This window comes from Balaenoptera acutorostrata, chromosome 18, assembly GCF_949987535.1.
Source record: "Balaenoptera acutorostrata chromosome 18, mBalAcu1.1, whole genome shotgun sequence".
NCBI lineage: Eukaryota > Metazoa > Chordata > Mammalia > Artiodactyla > Balaenopteridae > Balaenoptera > Balaenoptera acutorostrata.
The window spans coordinates 48,157,161-48,176,351 of NC_080081.1; the positions used below are offsets into that span (position 1 = coordinate 48,157,161).

General features: G+C 33.4%; 1 protein-coding gene across 1 annotated transcript in view; it reads left to right on the forward strand.

Moving 5' to 3' along the window:
• DIAPH3 (diaphanous related formin 3) overlaps window positions 1-19,191 on the forward strand; it is a 577,679-nt gene that overhangs the window by 404,488 nt on the left and 154,000 nt on the right. Inside the window, exon 25 of the mRNA XM_057532925.1 lies at window positions 4,796-4,931. Within this exon, the coding sequence (XP_057388908.1) occupies window positions 4,796-4,931 (136 nt within the window). The remainder of the gene's footprint in view (window positions 1-4,795; window positions 4,932-19,191) is intronic.

Below are 19,191 nucleotides of genomic sequence, written 5' to 3' on the forward strand. Positions count from 1 at the left end.
TTACTTCACTCTGTATGGCAGACTCTAGGTCCATCCACCTCAGTACAAATAACTCAGTTTCATTTCTTTTTATGGCTGAGTAATATTCCCTTGTATATATATATATGCCACATCTTCTTTATCCATTCATCTGTCAATGGACACTTAGGTTGCTTCCATGTCCTGGCTATTGTAAATAGTGATTCAGTGAACATTGTGGTACACGTCTCTTTTTGAATTATGGTTTTCTCAGGATATGTGTCCAGTACTGGGATTGGTGGGTCATATGGTAGTTCTATTTTTAGTTTTTTAAGGAAACTCCATAATGTTTTCCATAGTGGTTGTATCAATTTACATTCCCACCAACAGTGCAAGAGGGTTCCCTTTTCACTGCACCCTTTCCAGCATTTATTGTTTCTAGATTTTTTTGATAATGGCCATCCTGACCGGCGTGGGTTGATACCTCATTGTAGTTTTGATTTGCATTTCTCTATTAATTAGTGATGTTGAACATCTTTTCATGTGCCTCTTGGCCATCTGTATGTCTTCCTTGGTGAAATGTATGTTTAGGTCTTCCGCCCATTTTTTAACTGGATTGTTTGTTTTTTTGATATTGAGCTCCATGAGCTATTTGTATATTTTGGAGATTAATCATTTGTCTATTATTTCATTTACAAATATTGTCTCCCATTCTAAGGGTTGTTTTTTTGTCTTGTTTATGTTTCCTTTGCTGTGCAAAAGCTTTTAAGTTTAATTATGTCCCATATGTTTATTTTTCTTTATATTTCTGTTACTCTAGGAGGTGGGTTAAAAAGATCTTGCTGTGGTTTATGTCAAAGAGTGTTTTTCCTATGTTTTCCTCTAAGAGTTTTATGGTGTCTGGTCTTACATTTAAGTCCTTAATCCATTTGGAGTTTACATTTAAGTCTTTAATCCATTTGGAGTTTATTTTTGTGTATGGTGTTAGGGAGTGTTCTAATTTCATTCTTTTACATGTAGCTGTCCAGTTTTCCCAGCACCACTTATTGAAGAGGCTGTCTTTTCTCCATTGTATTTTCTTGCCTCCTTTGATGTAGATTAGGTGCCCATATGTGCGTGGGTTTATCTCTGGGCATTCTATGCTGTACCATTGATCTATATTTCTGTTTTTGTACCAGAACCATACTGTATTACTGTAGCTTTGTGGTATAGTTAGAAGTTGGGGAGCCTGATTCCTCCAGCTCCATTTTTCGTTCTCAAGATTGCTTTGCCTATTCGGGGTCTTTTGTGTTTCCATATGAACTGTAAAATTTTTTGTTCTAATTCTGTGAAGAATTCCATTGGTAGTTTGATAGGGAGTGCATTGAATCTGTAGATTGCTTTGGGTAGTATAGTCATTTTCACAATACTGATTGTTGCAGTCCAAGAACATGGTATATTTCTCCATCTGTTTATGTCATCTTTGATTTCTTTCATCAGTGTTTTATAGTTTTCTGAGTACAAGTCTTTCGCCTCCTTAGACAGGTTTATTCCTAGATATTGTATTCTTTTTGTTGCAATGGTAAATGGGAGTGTTTCCTTAATTTCACTTTCTGATTTTTTGTTGTTGGTGTATAGGAATGCCAGAGATTTTGTGCATTAATTTAGTATCCTGCAACCTTACCAAATTCATTGATTAGTTCTAGTAGTTTTCTGGTGGCATCTTTAGGATTTTCTATGTATAATATCATGTCATCGGCAAACAGTGATAGTCTTACTTCTTCTTTTCCAACTTGTATTCCTTTTATTTCTTTTTCTTCTCTGATTGCTGTGGCTAGAACTTCCAAAACTATGTTGAATAATAGTGGCGAGAGTGGACATCCTTGTCTTCTTCCTGATCTTAGTGAAAATGCTTTCAGTTTTTCACCATTGAGTATGATGCTTATTGTGGGTTTGTCATATATGGCCTTTATTATGTTGAGGTAGGTTCCCTCTATGCCCACTTTCTGGAGAGTTTTTATCATAAATCGGTGTTGAATTTTGTCAAAAGCTTTTTCTGCATCTATTGAGATGATCATACAGTTTTTATTCCTTAATTTGTTAATGTGGTATATCACATTGATTGATTTGTGTATATTGAAGAATCCTTGCATCCCTGGGATAAATCCCACTTGATCATGGTGTATGATCCTTTTAATATGCTGTTGGATTCTGTTTGCTAATATTTTGTTCAGGATTTTTGCACCTATGTTCATCAGTGATATTGGTCTATAATTTTCTTTTCTGGTTTTGGTATCAGAGTGATGGTGGCTTTGTAGAATGAGTTTGGGAGTGTTTCTCCATCTGCAGTTTTTCAGAAGAGTTTGAGAAGGATCGGTGTTAGGTCTTCTCTAAACGTTTGATAGAATTCGCCTGTAAAGCCATCTGGTCCTGGACTTTTGTTTGTTGGAAGATTTTTAATTACGGTTTCAATTTCATTACTTGTGGTAGGTCTGCTTATATTTTCTAATTCTTCCTTCTTCAGTCTTGGAAAATTCTACCTTTCTAAGAATTTGTCCATTTATTCATGGTTGTCCATTTTATAGGTTGCCTTCTCTTTTCCTAACTTATGTTGACTTTTTAGCAGCCGTTGTCTTATAGGTGGTGCTTAACGTATCATCAATATGAAGCCATATGGTGGAAAAAATATAAACTGTAGATAGCTTTCAAGTCTTGCTTCTGCCTCTTACTTTCATTGTAGTGAACAAGCACACAATCATTCTAAGTCAGAATGGAGGATGCAGATTCCATTTTGAGGAAAGGAGGGATTGCATATTAAAATATGTATTATTGCAGCTGGTATTTCATAGCTTAGCAATAATATTTAGTGTTACTATATATCATGAACTGTGAAGAGTCTGAGATTTATCAAAGTTTCATGATTTCCATAGTTTCGTGGATGTTGGTAAAGACAAAAGACCATGGGGTCAGAAACGAAGAATGGTTTATTACAGCACTAGTCATAGCTAGAGTAAATAATTTCGTAGATTCCTGATCTCAGGTTCCCACAGGGCAATGTGAAGAGGGCTGGGTTTAATACCTACACACATAGTGCTTTGTATTACTCAAAGGAAATCCTGAATTTAGGGAACCCAATCTTTTTTCAGAATTAGTAAGACTATTTGACCTTTGCCCCAGTTTATCATACTGGACAGTAAACAAATCCATTTGCTTAAGAGGTAGACACTACCTCTATCTTCCAAGAGTGTTCATTATATAAATATCTTTGAAAAGATAGTTTGGAACAAAGGTGCTTCATTAGTACTTGTATCTTAGAGTACTTAGTTTTGCACTCTCTTACTTGAAAGTCTTTAGTTGTTTCCTCCTTCCTTGAAGGAAACTCTAACCCCCCCCTATCTTGTTCTAGAAGATCCTAAATGATCAGGCCCCAGCATATCTTCTGACCTTATCTAACATCACCATACTGGCCTCTTTCTTCTCTCTCCAACCCACCAACAGCCTTTGCATTTGTTTTTTCCCAGATCATTATCTGGGTAGCTCCTTGACTTTGAGCTTGAATCAAATCAGAGAGGGAGGCCTTATCTGACCACCTAATGTAAGTTAACTGTCCAGGCATTCTATCACATCATTCTTTTAATTTTTTTTGTAGTACTATATTTATTAAAGATTTTAATTGTTTATCGTCTGTCTTTGCCTCCTGTCCCACCCTATCACACAGAATGTAAACTTGTTTTAGAACTATATCTCTATTTCCCAAGTCTTTAGGTTAGTACCATTTACTATTCAGTCTCTCAGTAAATGTTTATTGCATGGATGGATGGATGGATGAGTCTAATATTCCCTCTGTTCTGTGCTTTTTTTCCTCCTTTTTTCTTTGCAATTTTCCTTTTATTGTTTTGATCAATAATACTAAACTTTATTTTATTTCTAATGAAGAACTTGCATTATCCCTAGGGTAAAGAGGAAAAAAAGAATATTATAGTAAAGAAGAAATTAAAGCCTCACCCCAAAATAACATGCCACCTACTTGTTAAAGTTTAATTATATACTTTACTACTTAATTCTATTAGTGATAAACTAGCAATTAGATAACCTGTTTGGATTCATTGGTACTGAGAATATGGTCTCCACAGGAGAGTGTAATATGATGCCATGCTGTTTGTTGGCACTTTGAAAAATCTATGATTACCTGCTAATTCCCACAGATGCCACATGAGTGGCATTTCTTGATTTGCATAAAATTTTAAAAAATAAGAAAGTAACTAATCACATATCTATTGAGATATTCTTATGGTTCACATGTCATTATTGGTTTTGATGTACAGTCAGAGGGCCTGACTTTGAAATGCCAAATATTTCTTTAGTCATCCTTATGACACTTCTCTCTGTATGAAAGAAATTGTTAAACGATGGTTTGTAATATAAGGTAGCCATTACAAAATTTCAGCTCTTTTCTATCATTTCTTCTGTGATTATTTTTCTTGTACCCAATAGTTTACTTAGCAGAGGAGGTATGGGAGACTAATACGTTTCCTAGACACTCTTTTGGAAGTATGTATAGGAAAATGGTTTTGATTTGTAAATTAAATGCTCTTTTATCTTTAGTTTCTGTCTTCCTTCTCTTAGTTGATTTCACTAACATGCAGGTGCTTTAAACATAACAGTTATATTTTTACATACGCAACACATTTAACAAAGGTTCATGTGCTAATATTTTAAAAGATTGTGTTACTAATATAAGAAGTAGTCATTACTTAAAGGACATTTAATCACAATTCTACAGATTAATAATTTTCCATTTTCTTTGTGGAATCACTGTGGTTAATATTGATCATTTTCCAAAATTTGTTTGTAATAGCAAGCAATGAAGGAGAATTTCAAAAAAAGAGAAGCAGAGGAAAAAGAAAAACGTGCCAGGATAGCCAAAGAATTGGCAGAGAAGGAAAGACTTGAACGCCAACAAAAGAAAAAACGCCTGTTAGAAATGAAGACTGGTGAGTACTATCAAATTTGCTATTTATACTGTGTACACCAAGATTAATATGGGTTACTTTATCAGCAGTTTAATATACTTCTGTGAAAAAGGAAGACATGATCGCTTATTTGCATAGCTAAACAGTAGAGCAATTCTTTCTTTTATGGGCTTTCCCCACTTTAGTTTACTAACAAGTAGTGTTTTCATTCTGACATTGGTCATAGGTGATTTTGGTCCTCTGGTGTACTGTTGTAGTTCCATTATATTAGCAGTTCTTTGGCTACTACTTAAATAACCAATCTGCAATAATTTATGTCAGTGAATAAATTAACTATAGGAAACTGTGGGAAATTCTTTGGGACAAGTAATCTGTTTTCTTTAACAAAATACTCTTAAGGAAGGGGAAAATATGATGGAGGGGAAACTTACTGATTAAAAGAGACTTAAAGAGACATATTGACTAATTGTAATAAATGAAACTTATATATACTCCAATCCAAACAAATGTGGAAAAAAGTAGTCTGAAAAATTTGAATGCTTTATTTTTTCTTGTAAACATGACAACATTGTTGTGAATATGTTTTAAAGTCTCTTTTAGAGACTCGTACTGAAATTTTATAGATGAAAAGATATTATATCTAGGATTTCAGTCAAAATAGCCTAGCATGACTGGAAAGTAGGCAGGTGTATAGATGACACAAGATTGGCTATAAATAATACTTGGTAAAGTTGGGTGATGGGTACTTGGAGGGTAGGATGTGTTCACTATACCATTTTCTCTACTTTTGTATTTTGAAATTTTCTGTTTTCTTTTAATTTATTTATTTTGTTTATTTATTTTTGGCTGTGTTGGGTCTTTGTTGCTGCGCACAGGCTTTCTCTAGTTGCCGCGAGCGGGGGCTACTCTTCATTGCGGTGCGGTGGCTTCTCTTGTTGCAGAGCACGGGCTCTAGGCACGCGGGCTTCAGTAGTTGTGATACATGAGCTCAGTAGTTGTGGCTCACGGGCTCTAGAGCGCAGGCTGAGTAGTTGTGGCACACTGGCTTAGTTGCTGTGCGGCATGTGGGATCTTCCTGGACCAGGGATCGAACCTGTGTCACCTGCATTGGCAGGTGGATTCTTATCCACTGCACCACTAGGGCAGTCCCTGAAATTTTCTTTATTAAAACGTTCTTGGAAAAAATTTAAAAGAAAAAGTAGAAAAACTACTGTTTTACAGAGAGGTATATGTATATTTTCTAAAGCTAAAAGTTACCACTGAGTTAGAAGCAAAAGAATTAAGTAAATTGTAGTTATATTTTTACCCCCTCAAAATTCTGTCTCTTCCACCTCCAAGCCACTAAGGATTGCAGAAGACTTTAATTAAAATCCATCAACTTCACTGCTCAATTACCATAGTTTACAACTCAGGGCTGCAAATTCACCTAAGGTTTCCCTGGGGTAAACCGAGATGCCTTTTTTGCCTTCTTTACTTTCACTTTTACAGACATATTTTATCTTTAATAAAGCAAGCTGAGTAGCTTAATGTATTGTACATGTTTCTTCTAGGGGAAAAAATTATCCAAGCACAATTTCTTGTTCATAGGAGTACATTTGAAATTCAGGAAGTGTTCTCAGAAATATCTTAAAGTGTTAACAAAATGGAGATCAGGAAAACTTAGCACTGATTTTTAAAAGAAATTCTGGACACCTTTTTAAAATAATGTATTACTGCCTAATTTACCAGACATTCTGATATTTGAACATTTGCTCATTTAGTGTTGGTTAACAAGCCATCTAGATGAGTTACTTGATGGCAGATTGGCTGTGTACTGTTTGTGGGTTTTACCTAAGGGTCTGTCACACAGAGCCTTTTTAGCAATCAGTCTGGAAAGTTGAAACCTGACAGGAAGCAAAAATTTTAATGAAACCTCACATCCAATGTAATCTTAATAATGTTTTCATTTAAATTTCTATTTCTCCTGAAGGAAGTTTCCATTTTTAAAAATAACTAAGTTTATTTTATTTTCCAATTTGAAAATAATATTTTCATGTTATAGAAAATCACCTAAAAAGTAGTGGATCAAAGACCATTATCCATAATCCAAAGAATCACTGTTAATATTTTGACACATTTTTCCTTCAGTTTTAAAAGCTTGTACCTTTTAACAACGTGAGTTTAGTGTCTCACATTACCTTGCTGAACTTCCTGAATGTTTCATGTGTTACGTAACTTGTGATTTTTAATTTGTAATTTGTAATATCTATGTCGTTGCCTCCACTGGCTATACCATGTCACATTAGTCAATGTGAGGTCATAGAACAATAGTTATTTCCAACTTTTCAGTGTGATATTTATTTATGCATAACTAATTGAAAATGTTTGTAATTATTAGAATATGGAATAGAAAAGGGTAAATATTTTTAAGACTTTTGGTGCACGTTACCAAATTGATTTCCAGAAGTATTATTCTAATTTCACCAACTTTTAACGTTTAGTTTATGAATGTATATTAGTTGAGTATTCTCATTTTTTAAGGTTTTTGTTAATTTAATAGATTAAAAAGTTGTATTTTATTATCTTCACTTGCATTTCTTTGAATATTACTGAATCTGGACATTTTTTCAAGTGTTCATGGTGCATTTGTATATCCTCCTTGGTGAATTGTGTTGTCTTAGTCTTTTTCCTAGTTGATTTATGTGTTAGCTTATTATGCATCAATATTTACCTTTTAAATAGATTTTCTCAATTTGGCTTTTTATTTTTATATCTTGACATGTGTTTCTTTTTATGTAATGTTTTATTATAATCTTTGTTTTTGTGATTTTTTTTCTATCATCTTTAGGTTTAGAAAATCATCCCTTCAGCAATTTCATATTCTGCTTCAATCTTTTTTTAGTTTAAGTTATTCATAATACAATTCTGCTCCATTTATTTGTAATTCTTTCTTAGTCATTCATATATTTGATGTATAATTTTTAATATACTAGGGTCTGTTTCTGAATTCTATCAAAACTGTTCTAAAATTTGACGATCAATTATGGCTAATAGCTGGTTTATGTTGTTTTCAGATAGGTAATTTTATGTTGAGGTTGTTACTTTTCTATTCTCAATTATTAAAATAAATTTGAATACTTTTGATTTTTCAAATAAATTTAAGGAAAGTTTTCTATTACATCTTTGGTAAATTGGAGCTCATCTTATTCGACCTATTGGATTATTTTATGAAATTTTTCTATACTATCTCTTCCCAAACGTGGTCTGGAAATTACCGTAGATGGGTTTCAAATAAATGTAAGGATCTCACTTGATGGGAGCTCCCAAAGCCTTTATATGCTGAGGTCCATATGTACCACACATTTTGACATTTTCCGGGAGAGTATTCTTCAAAGGATAGTCTGGCTAACATTGATTTATATAAACAATATTAAATAAATAATTTAATACTATATATTATGTGAATATTTTAATAGATTTAATCAATCATTTGATAAAAGATCATACAGCATTTGATACAATAGAAAGCTATGATGCAGTTCTTTTGAAAATTTTGGAAATCAACTTTGAATTATTTTCCTGTAGACTGTAGAATTTTAAAGAATTTAGGGCTATATCCCAAATTTCATAGCACCTAAATATATAATTTTCTCACCAAAGTAAAAGACCTCTTCTAAAATCCCAGTAAATGATGATTATTCTGAATGGTCTTTAATTTTCCTTTAACCATAACATGATTATTAGCATAGAAAAACAAAATATTCAGTCTCAGTATTAATGTAGTTGTTATAGCCAAGTAAGTCATATAAGAATCAAATATATTATTACTTATATGTTGATACCTTTTTTCATATTTAAAAATAGTACTGTTTTAAAAATAGTACAAATATGAAGTCACCTTTTTCTTTCCATATTAGATGTAGAACATGCTTTTTGTCAATACATTGTATTATCATGAAAAATATAATTTCTGTGGTCTTCCATTATTATTTTATTGGTATAGAAAAAATTAATAGCTAGGCCACTTTTGTTTCTTTTATTCATCAACAGTTTTTTTTTTCCTATATGCTGTGATTGCAGTGATAAATAAGGATAAATAAGATTTCTGCTGTGATGAAGTTTAAAATTATAATGAGTGAATCAGACAACCACATATGTAAGATAATTTCAGATTATAAAAAGCTATGAGAAGTAAAGTAAGACAGGATAATGAGATGAAAATAGAGACTGGCTGTGTTGGTGTGTGCTGGAGATGAAATTTGGTCTTCAGAACTAAAGAGAATATTAATGTATATCAAACTTATTCATTTAAAATATTGGTTATAAAACTCCTTATAAACTGATAGGATAACCAGGCTCATGTATATTTACTATGCTATATATGCTAATAGTGTGAAGTTTTTAAACATCTTATTGTGAGGATCAGCTAAAACTTTATATTATTTTTCTTTCTGGGTGTTATATTTTCATACAGAATATAGTATTGCTCTAATCTTTGTAGAAGTTGTTGCCCTGGCTTTCTTCAAAAGAATGTAGAAGGGCAAATTGTTGAATTTATAGTAGTGTTTTGTCACCTCTCTGGACCAGGAACTTCTTGTTTTTTCTTATTTCTCTATGTAGAACACATACCCCTGAATGATAGAGAAGGAGAAAAATCTTCACATAACCCTACCCTAAACCCACAGGAAGCTTCCTTCCATATATTTTCATGACTTTAGCATTTTCACCATACAAATAAGAACTGTGTTTTTTCACAGATGTACAAATTCTTGTACCATCACCCGAGGCAGTAGAGTAAATTCAATCCCTGCTCTTTCTTATCCATCATAAATCACTACTTGCCCTTGGCAAGACAGCAAGCAACTATTTTCAAGTCTACTATTTATTATCACTATCATTTCAGAATGTTTTTTTTGTTAGTAGAATGAAAATAAACATGGGTTAGTGGGATGTTTCCCTAAGAAGAAAAATGAAGCATTAAAAATCCTTTTGAGCAGCAAAACTAAGAAGCACAGCATCTTGTATTATGTAATGGCATTAAAAGGTCATTTGTCTCATTTTTGTTTTCTTTAAAAATGATGAGCCTGGAGGTCTCTTAAATATTCACATATGCAGTTGTAGATATTTCTGTTGAATGATTTGGTATTACATTAAACAAACAAGCAAATTACATTTTCATGATGTCCTTGTTTAATTGGTTGAATTTTGAATACATTCTCTGAGGTTGATGTTTAAATTTGAATTATTTTTATTTAGAAGATACTGAAAGTATTAAATATCTGATGTAGAAATTAGTAAGTATAGACAGTGAAATTTATTTAAAGTGCGTAGCTATCCTTATGTGTGATCATTTCTAGTAAAACAGATAGTGATTTTATGTGATTATGTACAACTTTTTCAAAGCTGCACTTCTGTTTCTTAATCATGGAAATGAATAGGGCGTTTGATAATAGAATTCAAATATTATGCTTTAAGACTTCCTGAGTATGTAAGTTGATTCACTTAATTTTTAAATAGCACATCAGAATGGTCTTGAAATGGTCCCAATGTTGTATAATTATGTTTTGTGAAGGAGGTAAATAAGAGCTTATTTAATGGAGCAATAAAAACTATATGAGCAGCTTCTATATTTTAGTCTTTAGATTACAATTTATTATTTATTAGACTTAAATATCTCATTTGGTACAACTTCAGTCTATTAAATAAAGAGATAATTAGCTTTTAGAAATCTGTTGTTTACCCACATGGCCAAAACTGCTCCTTTGTTTTCTATTCTGCAATTTAGAATAACTAAGCAATTAGGCCTCCATTTTAGAGGAAATACATATTACAGAAATACTACTTGGGAATGTCTCTGCCAGTCTCAAAGTTATGCAATTAATGTGTGTATTTGCTTTCAAAGGCTTGACAATTACCCTGTCCTCTACATATATCATAAAACTTAGATTATTTTCCATAATTGCATATATTCTAGTTTTATAGAGTAGTGCTTTCAGTTTTTTAGCATCTTTTGGCCATCTATGCATATAAAACAGTAGTTTTAATTATTTCTCTACTTAGAAGAATAAATAAATTAGATTGCATTGGCCTTGATTATTTCCCTTTTCTTACCTTCATCTTTTAAGGAATAATAATAATTATTATTATAATAATAATAAAAGCAACAACACCCACTACTACTACTATCATTACCACTACCACCACCATTTTATGTGTCACATATTATTTGCCAGGCTCTGTATGTGTTCATTATTGTATGTAATAGTTGCAGTGATCTTAGAAGACTACTTTTATCAAAGAGTCAGTTAATTCCTTTTGTACATGGTCACAGTTTTAGCAAGCAGTGAAGCCAAGACTCATGTTTTCTGACCAGAGGTCATGTTTTTATTTTTAGTTCTTTAAATTTTTTTAATTGAACTATGGTTGATTTACAATATTGTGTTATTTCAGGTGTACAGCTTTAGATTCTTTTTCATGATAGGTTAATACAAGATATTGAATATAGTTCCCTGTGCTATACAGTAAATCCTTATTATTTATCTATTTTATATATAGTGGTGTGTAGCTGTTAGTTCCATAATCCTAATTTATCCCTCCCCCTCTCCTTTCCCCTGTGGTAACGATAAGTTTGTTTTCTATGTCTGTGAGTTTGTTTCTGTTTTGTAAATAAGTTGATTTATATTATTTTTTTAGATTTCATCTCTAAGTGATATATTTGTCTCTCTCCATCTGACTTACTTCACTTAATATGATAGTCCCAGAAGTCATATTTTTAACTATTGTGCTGTTATTCCTTTACCACTGATGACTTAACCATAATGCAGAAAAAAGGGACCAAAACAATTTTAGTAATTGGTGACTGGCACTAGACTATACCTATGTATTGTATACCTTTGTTGAGAATTGTCTTTCCTGAAAACCTGTGAGAGGGACAACTATCTCTTTAGTGCCATATCAATGATTTTAAACTAGATAGCCTCTTCCTTTGTCTTGGGAAGTTTTGAGAGAATTGCCAAATTAGGAATGTTTCCCAAATGCTTCAGATTCTACTTTGATTCTTCTGCTTATCCAAAGATTTGTATATCCCAATGCCTAGAACTAGCACCTCCCTGCCCCACTTTTTCTTTTTAATTTTTTTATTGAAGTATACTTGATTTACAAGAGGTTTAATTTTTACTTATTTTTATTTTATATTGGAGTATAGTTGATTTACAATGTTGTGTTAGTTTCAGGTGTACAGCAAGGTGATTCAGTTATACATATACATATATCCATTATTTTTCAGATTCTTTTCCCATATAGGTTATTACAGAATATTGACTAGAGCTCCCTGTGCCATACAGTAGGTCCTTGTTGATTATCTATTTTATACATGGTAGTGTGTATATATTAGTCCCAAACTCCTAATTTATCCCTCCCCCCACCCCACATTTCCCCTTTGGTAACCATAGTTTGTTTTTGAAGTCTGTGAGTCTGTTTCGATTTTGTAAATAAGTTCATTTGTATCATTTTTTTTGAATTTTATTTTATTTATTTTTTTACATAGTAGGTTCTTATTAGTTATCTATTATATACATATTAGTGTGTATATGACAATCCCAATCTCCCAATTTATCCCCCCACCCTCACCCCACTTTCCCCCCTTTGCATCTATACATTTGTTCTCTATATCTTTGGCTCTATTTCTGCCTTGCAAACTGGTTCATCTGTACCATTTTTCTAGATTCCACATATATGTGTTAATATAAGATATTTGTTTTTCTCTTTCTGAGTTACTTCACTCTGTATGACAGTCTCTAGGTCCATCCACGTCTCTGCAAATGACCCAATTTCGTTCCTTTTTATGGCTGAGTAATATTCCATTGTATATATGTACCACATCTTCTTTATCCATTCATCTGTCAATGGGCATTTAGGTTGCTTCCATGACCTGGCAATTGTAAATAGTGCTGCAGTGAACATTGGGGCACATGTGTCTTTTTGAATTATGGTTTTCTCTGGGTACATGCCCAGTAGTGGGATTGCTGGGTCATATGGTAATTCTATTTTTAGCTTTTTAAAGAACCTCCATACTGTCCTCCATAGTGGCTGTATCAATTTACATTCTCACCAACAGTGCAAGAGGGTTCCCTTTTCTCCAAACCCTCTCCAGCATTTGTTGTTTGTAGATTTTCTGATGATGCCCATTCTGACCAGTATGAGGTGATACCTCATTATAGTTTTGATTTGCATTTCTCTAGTAATTAGTGATGTTGAGCATCTTTTCATACGCCTCTTAGCCATCTGTATGTCTTCTTTGGAGAAATGTCTATTTAGGTCTTCTGCCCCACCCTGCCCCTCTTGAAGGATGGATTTTTCAATAGTCTAAATAGTTCTGGGCCCAGAGCTCAACATCTCTGAAAGGGGTGAAAATGTCTTCAGTATTTTCACTGTTTGACCCAGGTTAGAAGTTAAGGACCCAGGGAACTTGCAGTATAGTATTTTTGAAAGGGCACAAACACCTTAGTGTGCTTTACTGGAGCACAAATGCCCTGAGACACCCCATCTCCACCCCCATCTCTACCATGTGACATTTTTTTTTTCTGATGGTATTAAGAGACTGAGACCCCATGAATAGTATCAAGGGGTGTCTGTTGGGAGACTTTTCCTAGAGAGTCTCACTAATAGTTATACAGGTTTTCATTTGTGTGCAGGAGTCTCTCACTGGAAAACACAGCTTCAATTTGTGGAAACTCATTTAGAGAATAGCTTTTGTGTGCACTCATAGATGGCTTCTCTGTGTAGATGTGCAAGGCTCACATACCATTTTGTCTCCTTCCAAAATGCCCCAGAGAAGAGAAATTAGGAGAGGAGGCTCTCAGACTTCTCCAGCACAACATATCTTGAAACCTTGATTCTTTTTTTTTTTTTTTTTTACTTTGAGTTATGTGTGTAGTTCTTTGTTAAACATCATTATGGTACATCCTCACACTGATTGGTTTACTGCTCATCCAGTATTTAAAAACCATTTTCATTGCCCTTCTTATGAATATTATATAATATTAACTACATGCCAAGTAGAAAATAGACTCCAATTTTTGTTGTTTAGGTTTGTTTTGGAGTGAGAGATTAAATGCCAATCATCGGGGGAAAATCATTTAAATCTTTATTGTATAGCACAGATTTCTTTTATGAATTTTACCAAAGAAATCTTTATATTAACATCACTTATTCATAAATTTTTTTATTACTAAGGCCAGATTCACCCTATTTATATTCTAGGAAGAAATCATATCAATCAGTACTTTTGATCTTATTACAATATGGAGATGCTATAACTTTGATAACATCAGTTACACTTATTGTAGTGTAATTGAGGACTCAATCACAGTAGCATCTTCTTTGTGTAGAACACTGAGTACTCCTTAGATAACTGTCTCCCTAATCAGTAGTTATTTACACAGTGTACACTTTCCAAGCCAGTGGATTGTTGTCACCATGAGCCCTTCCAAGTCAGATTGTCAGTTCTGAGTGGAATTATTATTTGTATTTGATGGGAAGTTGTTCTCTTCAATTTCAGAGATAGACATTGAATGTTGTCTTATTTCAGGCATAATCACAAATCTCTTTGTCTTTTAACAGACTTATCTTGTTTCTGTAATCTAATGTATTCCCTTTAAACATTTTGTAAACACACACACACATACCAGGGATGGTATAAATTTCACCGTTTTTCCAACTGTTATATATATGTATATATGTGTATGTATGTGTGTGTTTGTGGGTATATATGTTTGTGTGTGTGTGTGTGTGTGTGTGTATGCTAGTCAAAAAAACTATAGCAACCAATCAGACAAAATTGCAACCAAAACAGAATTGCTTAGGTCCTTCAAGCAGTTAAATATGTCTACATCCCCTTTTATAAGTCAAAAATGCAGGATGCTCTGAAAACCAAAATTTTTAAAGTAACTTTAGTGTCCAAACTGATTTGATGCCAAATCTGACCTGAACTGATAAGAGGTTCCATCAAATGTGAATATTCATGCTGCAGAAATAATAAAATTTTTAATTAGAGGATGCTGCCCTAAGTTGCTCTGGTGTGTTATGATTTTACAGCGTATACTCCTTTTTGACCTTTCTACAGTCTGAAAAACTTCAATTCTGAAATATCTGACTGAAAAGGTTACAGATAAGAGACCATGAACTTGAAATTCTCAGTGACTGTCCTCTGTCTTTGTTGAACTGGTTATACTATCCAGTGTACCTCTGGCTTAGTTATTCCTACTTCTCTGAATTTATTTCTGATGTTCTCTCTGCCATAAATACCTTTTCTCTAATTCTTAACTGACTGAATCTAACAAAATGTGATTTAACAATTCTTGCATTCTCCAAAAAGTCTTCTCCTAATATTTGCTCTTGATAATAGTCTATTTTTTATAAACCATTATAGTCTTGCCATATAAATTATGTATAGAATATTTGGTTATCCTCATTTTATTTGCTTTAGTCTTGTGCTTCTAATAGATTGTGCATTTTTCAAGAATATGGCCTTATGCGTTCTTCTCGTAGGACCTAGCACACTGTGTGCACATAGTAAATACCATGGAAGGCACTCAGAAGATTTGCCAAACAAATGATACATATTTAAGTGGCTGAAAGACATCTCTTCCATTTTGTGTTCAGTTGAGCATATTGTTATTTATATGTAAAGTAAAAATGTAGGTCAAACTACAGCCCTTGAGCCAAATCAGCCTGCACCTCTTTTTGTAAATAAAGTTTTGTTGGAAAATAGACACACTCATTTCTTTACATATTGTCTGTGGCTGCCTTTTTGCTACAAGTGCAGAGTTGAGTAATTGGGACACAGACCATTTGTCCCATATTTGCTATCTGGTCCTTTACAGAAAAAGTTTGCCAACTCCTAATATAAATAATCTATGGAGACTGTTCTTTTGAGTTTTATGACACAGAGTAAAAAAAATTGTTCTGTTAACTTTTTTCTTATCTTCCTATAGCCAAAGCATGCATTTGCAGAATGGCTGATCTGTGTTGCAAAACGAGGATCTAGTAGTTAAATGAGTAAAAATATTGACAAAAATCATGGTAATTGTTAGGGAAAACTTAATCTTTCAACACATTTCCAACAACAGAAAATTACCTGACTTTTAGATTCTGTTAATTTGAAATGGAAAGTTGTGCAGTTGAACTTTTGAAATGTTAGCAAGAGCCTGGCTGTCAATTGTTCCAGTAACCAACCTAGCACAACCATTGTGCTCTTATCCTTTTATCCCAGCTTTTGTCCCCAGTATTTCTGTACTATTGTTTGTATATCTTTTGAGATGAAAATATCAATGTGTCAAAAGGTCATGGGGGAGCCAGCTTTCTATTTCTTTATTAATAGACTGTCTCTTTTCTCTTCCTATTTTTGGTCATTTTGACATTAAATCCTTAAAGTTGAAGGAAATCCATTCAGTGGTGTTGAACTTGGTCATGAAGGTTGCTCAAAGTCTGAAGTGATTATCTTGCTGAGTAAAAGAGGAACTCAATAGTATTTGGCTTTTGATGATAAATAAGTATACCCTAGGGCAGACTGGGAAAATTAAGCAGAGAAATTGAATATTTATGTGTTACTTGAAAATGGTATAAATAGGCATTAGTGTTTAGATGAAATTAGACATTATTTTGTGATAGGATTTTAAAATATTGTTTCCTGAATAGCTTCCTTCCTCAGGTACCCAATGTTCTTCAAGAAAATTAGAAGCAGCATAATATTAACAAAGTCAACATCGAGGGCAGCCTTAACACAGGAGAGGATGCCTCAAGGCAGGAAGAATTTGACAGACTAGTGTAATACAGAAAACAGATGACTGACTGCTTTTGGAACAAGCAACTCTTGGGAGACATTACTGGCTAGAGTAAATTGTGTCACCATAGCACTTTCACCAATAATTATCATTAATGGGTAAAAGTGACAGTAATTTTAGTAATATAATCCTTTTAATGCTCATTTTTAAACTATTAGTGGTATTCATGCAGCAACTCTTGCAAAGTGGAAACATTTTTTGTCAAATTAGTGTTGAGTCAGAGGCTCCATCACTAACTTTCAAGAGGGTTGTGTAAAGGATCACTGCATTAGGAGGCTGGATAGTTTCCCTCCAAAGTCATTCCCACTCTGACTCTTTGACTTGCCGTTAGTTCTAACCTTCTAGATGTGCAACAGTTCCTGTTTTTAAGCTAACTGCAGAATAGCCTTCAAATGTCATAAAGTCAAGAAGATTGGTGAACAAAAGGGACTCTCTTTATTCAAAAGCTAAGAATTAAGAAAAAGGGGGTTTTTCTATTGCACTTCAGATATATTTTATAACTATTGATTGTGTTCGTGCTGAATTGCAGTTATTATCTCGTTTCCAGTGGATATTCTCAATGCTAATTAGATGGTATTTTCTGTTGGTTTCACGAATGAATAAAAGTACTTTCTTTTCTTTCTCTTTGCCCTCCATTATTTATTTTAAATGGAACAATGTTAAGCTCTCAAAAAAACATGGCAACTTTTGATAGTAGTCGCTCACTATTTCTTGTTTGCATGGAGTACTTTTATTAGATAGATATTAAATCAGTAAGTGAATAAATAGATCTATTAAATGTTTTAATAGATGATTCTACCATTTTGCTCTGCCTCTATCATTATCCTCTGATTTCAACTTTGGTAGATGAAAATATCATTTATGATCATTGGAAGCACCTTTCATCCCTGCAGAAAGACCCTAATGTTGCTCACCTTCCCTGTAGACTGCAGCCCTTGGAGAGCTTTTCCATAGGATGCTCAAGGAACTTGGTCCAAGGAAACATGGGGTTGGGGTTATACTGTGTTCTAACTGATTTTCCCATTTCACTTTACTGTGCCCAGCATTGCAGTCTGAGGAAGTGATGTTTCCTAAATCATCTGCTGGGATTGAACATAAAATGGCTTCATGTTATATTTGGAGGCATAGTAGGGAGTTTATGAACTGTTCCTTCTCTGCCTGGAAAATTAGAAGAGCCCAAATGATATCCAGCTTTGTTCAGAACTACTGCACTCATGTCATAGGGGAGAGCTTGGGAAGGAGTGTTGTTTTTCCAATCTTTCCTCCTCCCAGGGAGGAAATTCCCATTTTATGTTTGGTACCATCCTATTCCTAAAGCAGTGCACTTTGGTGGAATAGAAATGGAATACCAACTCAGTTGCCATCTATCGACTCTAAAAAGGGAAAGGTAAGAAGAGAAGGGAGAAATATCTGCAACAGTGTTTACATTGTTAGAATCTGAGGAACTCTTCAAGGTAGAAAAATTTCCATCTTAGTATTACAGCTTAGCTAAGGGAGGCCTGTGTGTGTGTGCATGCTTTTAGCCTTCTCCAATTTGAGGTCAGTTAAGTATGAAAATAAAAATCAAAAAATTTGAGAATTTGTTGTATTCCTCCTAAAAACTTATCAGAGGCCTCTTTGGAGTAAAAGGTTTATCTCATTTCATTAATTAGATGATATTTATCTTCTATAAAATGTGAAAAAAGAAGAAAATGACATGAAACATTTGCTATAGTTATTTGGAATGATACTTCAATTAATGTTCTGATTTAGCTATAAAAAATCTGCTTCTTTATACATGAAAATCAAACATACTATTATTTCTCAAGAAATCTCACAAAAATAAAATTCTTTCATACAAAATTAGTCATGTTCAAAAAATCAATAAACCTTTCAAAGTGAGTTTCTGTTTCTAATATAGTATCTTTCCCTAGCAGGTATTCAATAAGCACTTTTAAAATATTTATGGAATTCATGTCTGCAGGACAAAAATTCCTCAATTGTACATATTCTATTTGAGCAGACTCACTTAAAGGTAAATTGACCCAATCCTAGGACAAGATATGACATCTGTCACGTTTGTTTTGTTGCTTTTATAGTATTGGTAGTAAATAGATATTTCAGTCAAGAGAACAAATTCATGTGTAATATTTCTATAGATGTAAAAGAAATATTACATGCAAAGATGTAATATTTCTATAAATACAGTTTAATTTCTGACTCTGAACCACCAGCCTGCCTAATGGTAAACAATTTAGTCAATTCTCTGTCTCTGTGTGTTTTAGCTCAGTAATTCCAGTGTAGAATTCAGTTATTCATGTTTGAAATTCCCTGCCAAGCTCTCTCCCTAAAGGGGACCCCAGGCTTGAAAGTCGGCTTGGGGTACACATCTAAGAATGTGCATTCTTCTTGGTGCTGTTCTGTCTGGGCCCAGAACACCCTCCCTACTTCCACATAATTTCTCCTGCCTGCTTTTGGTA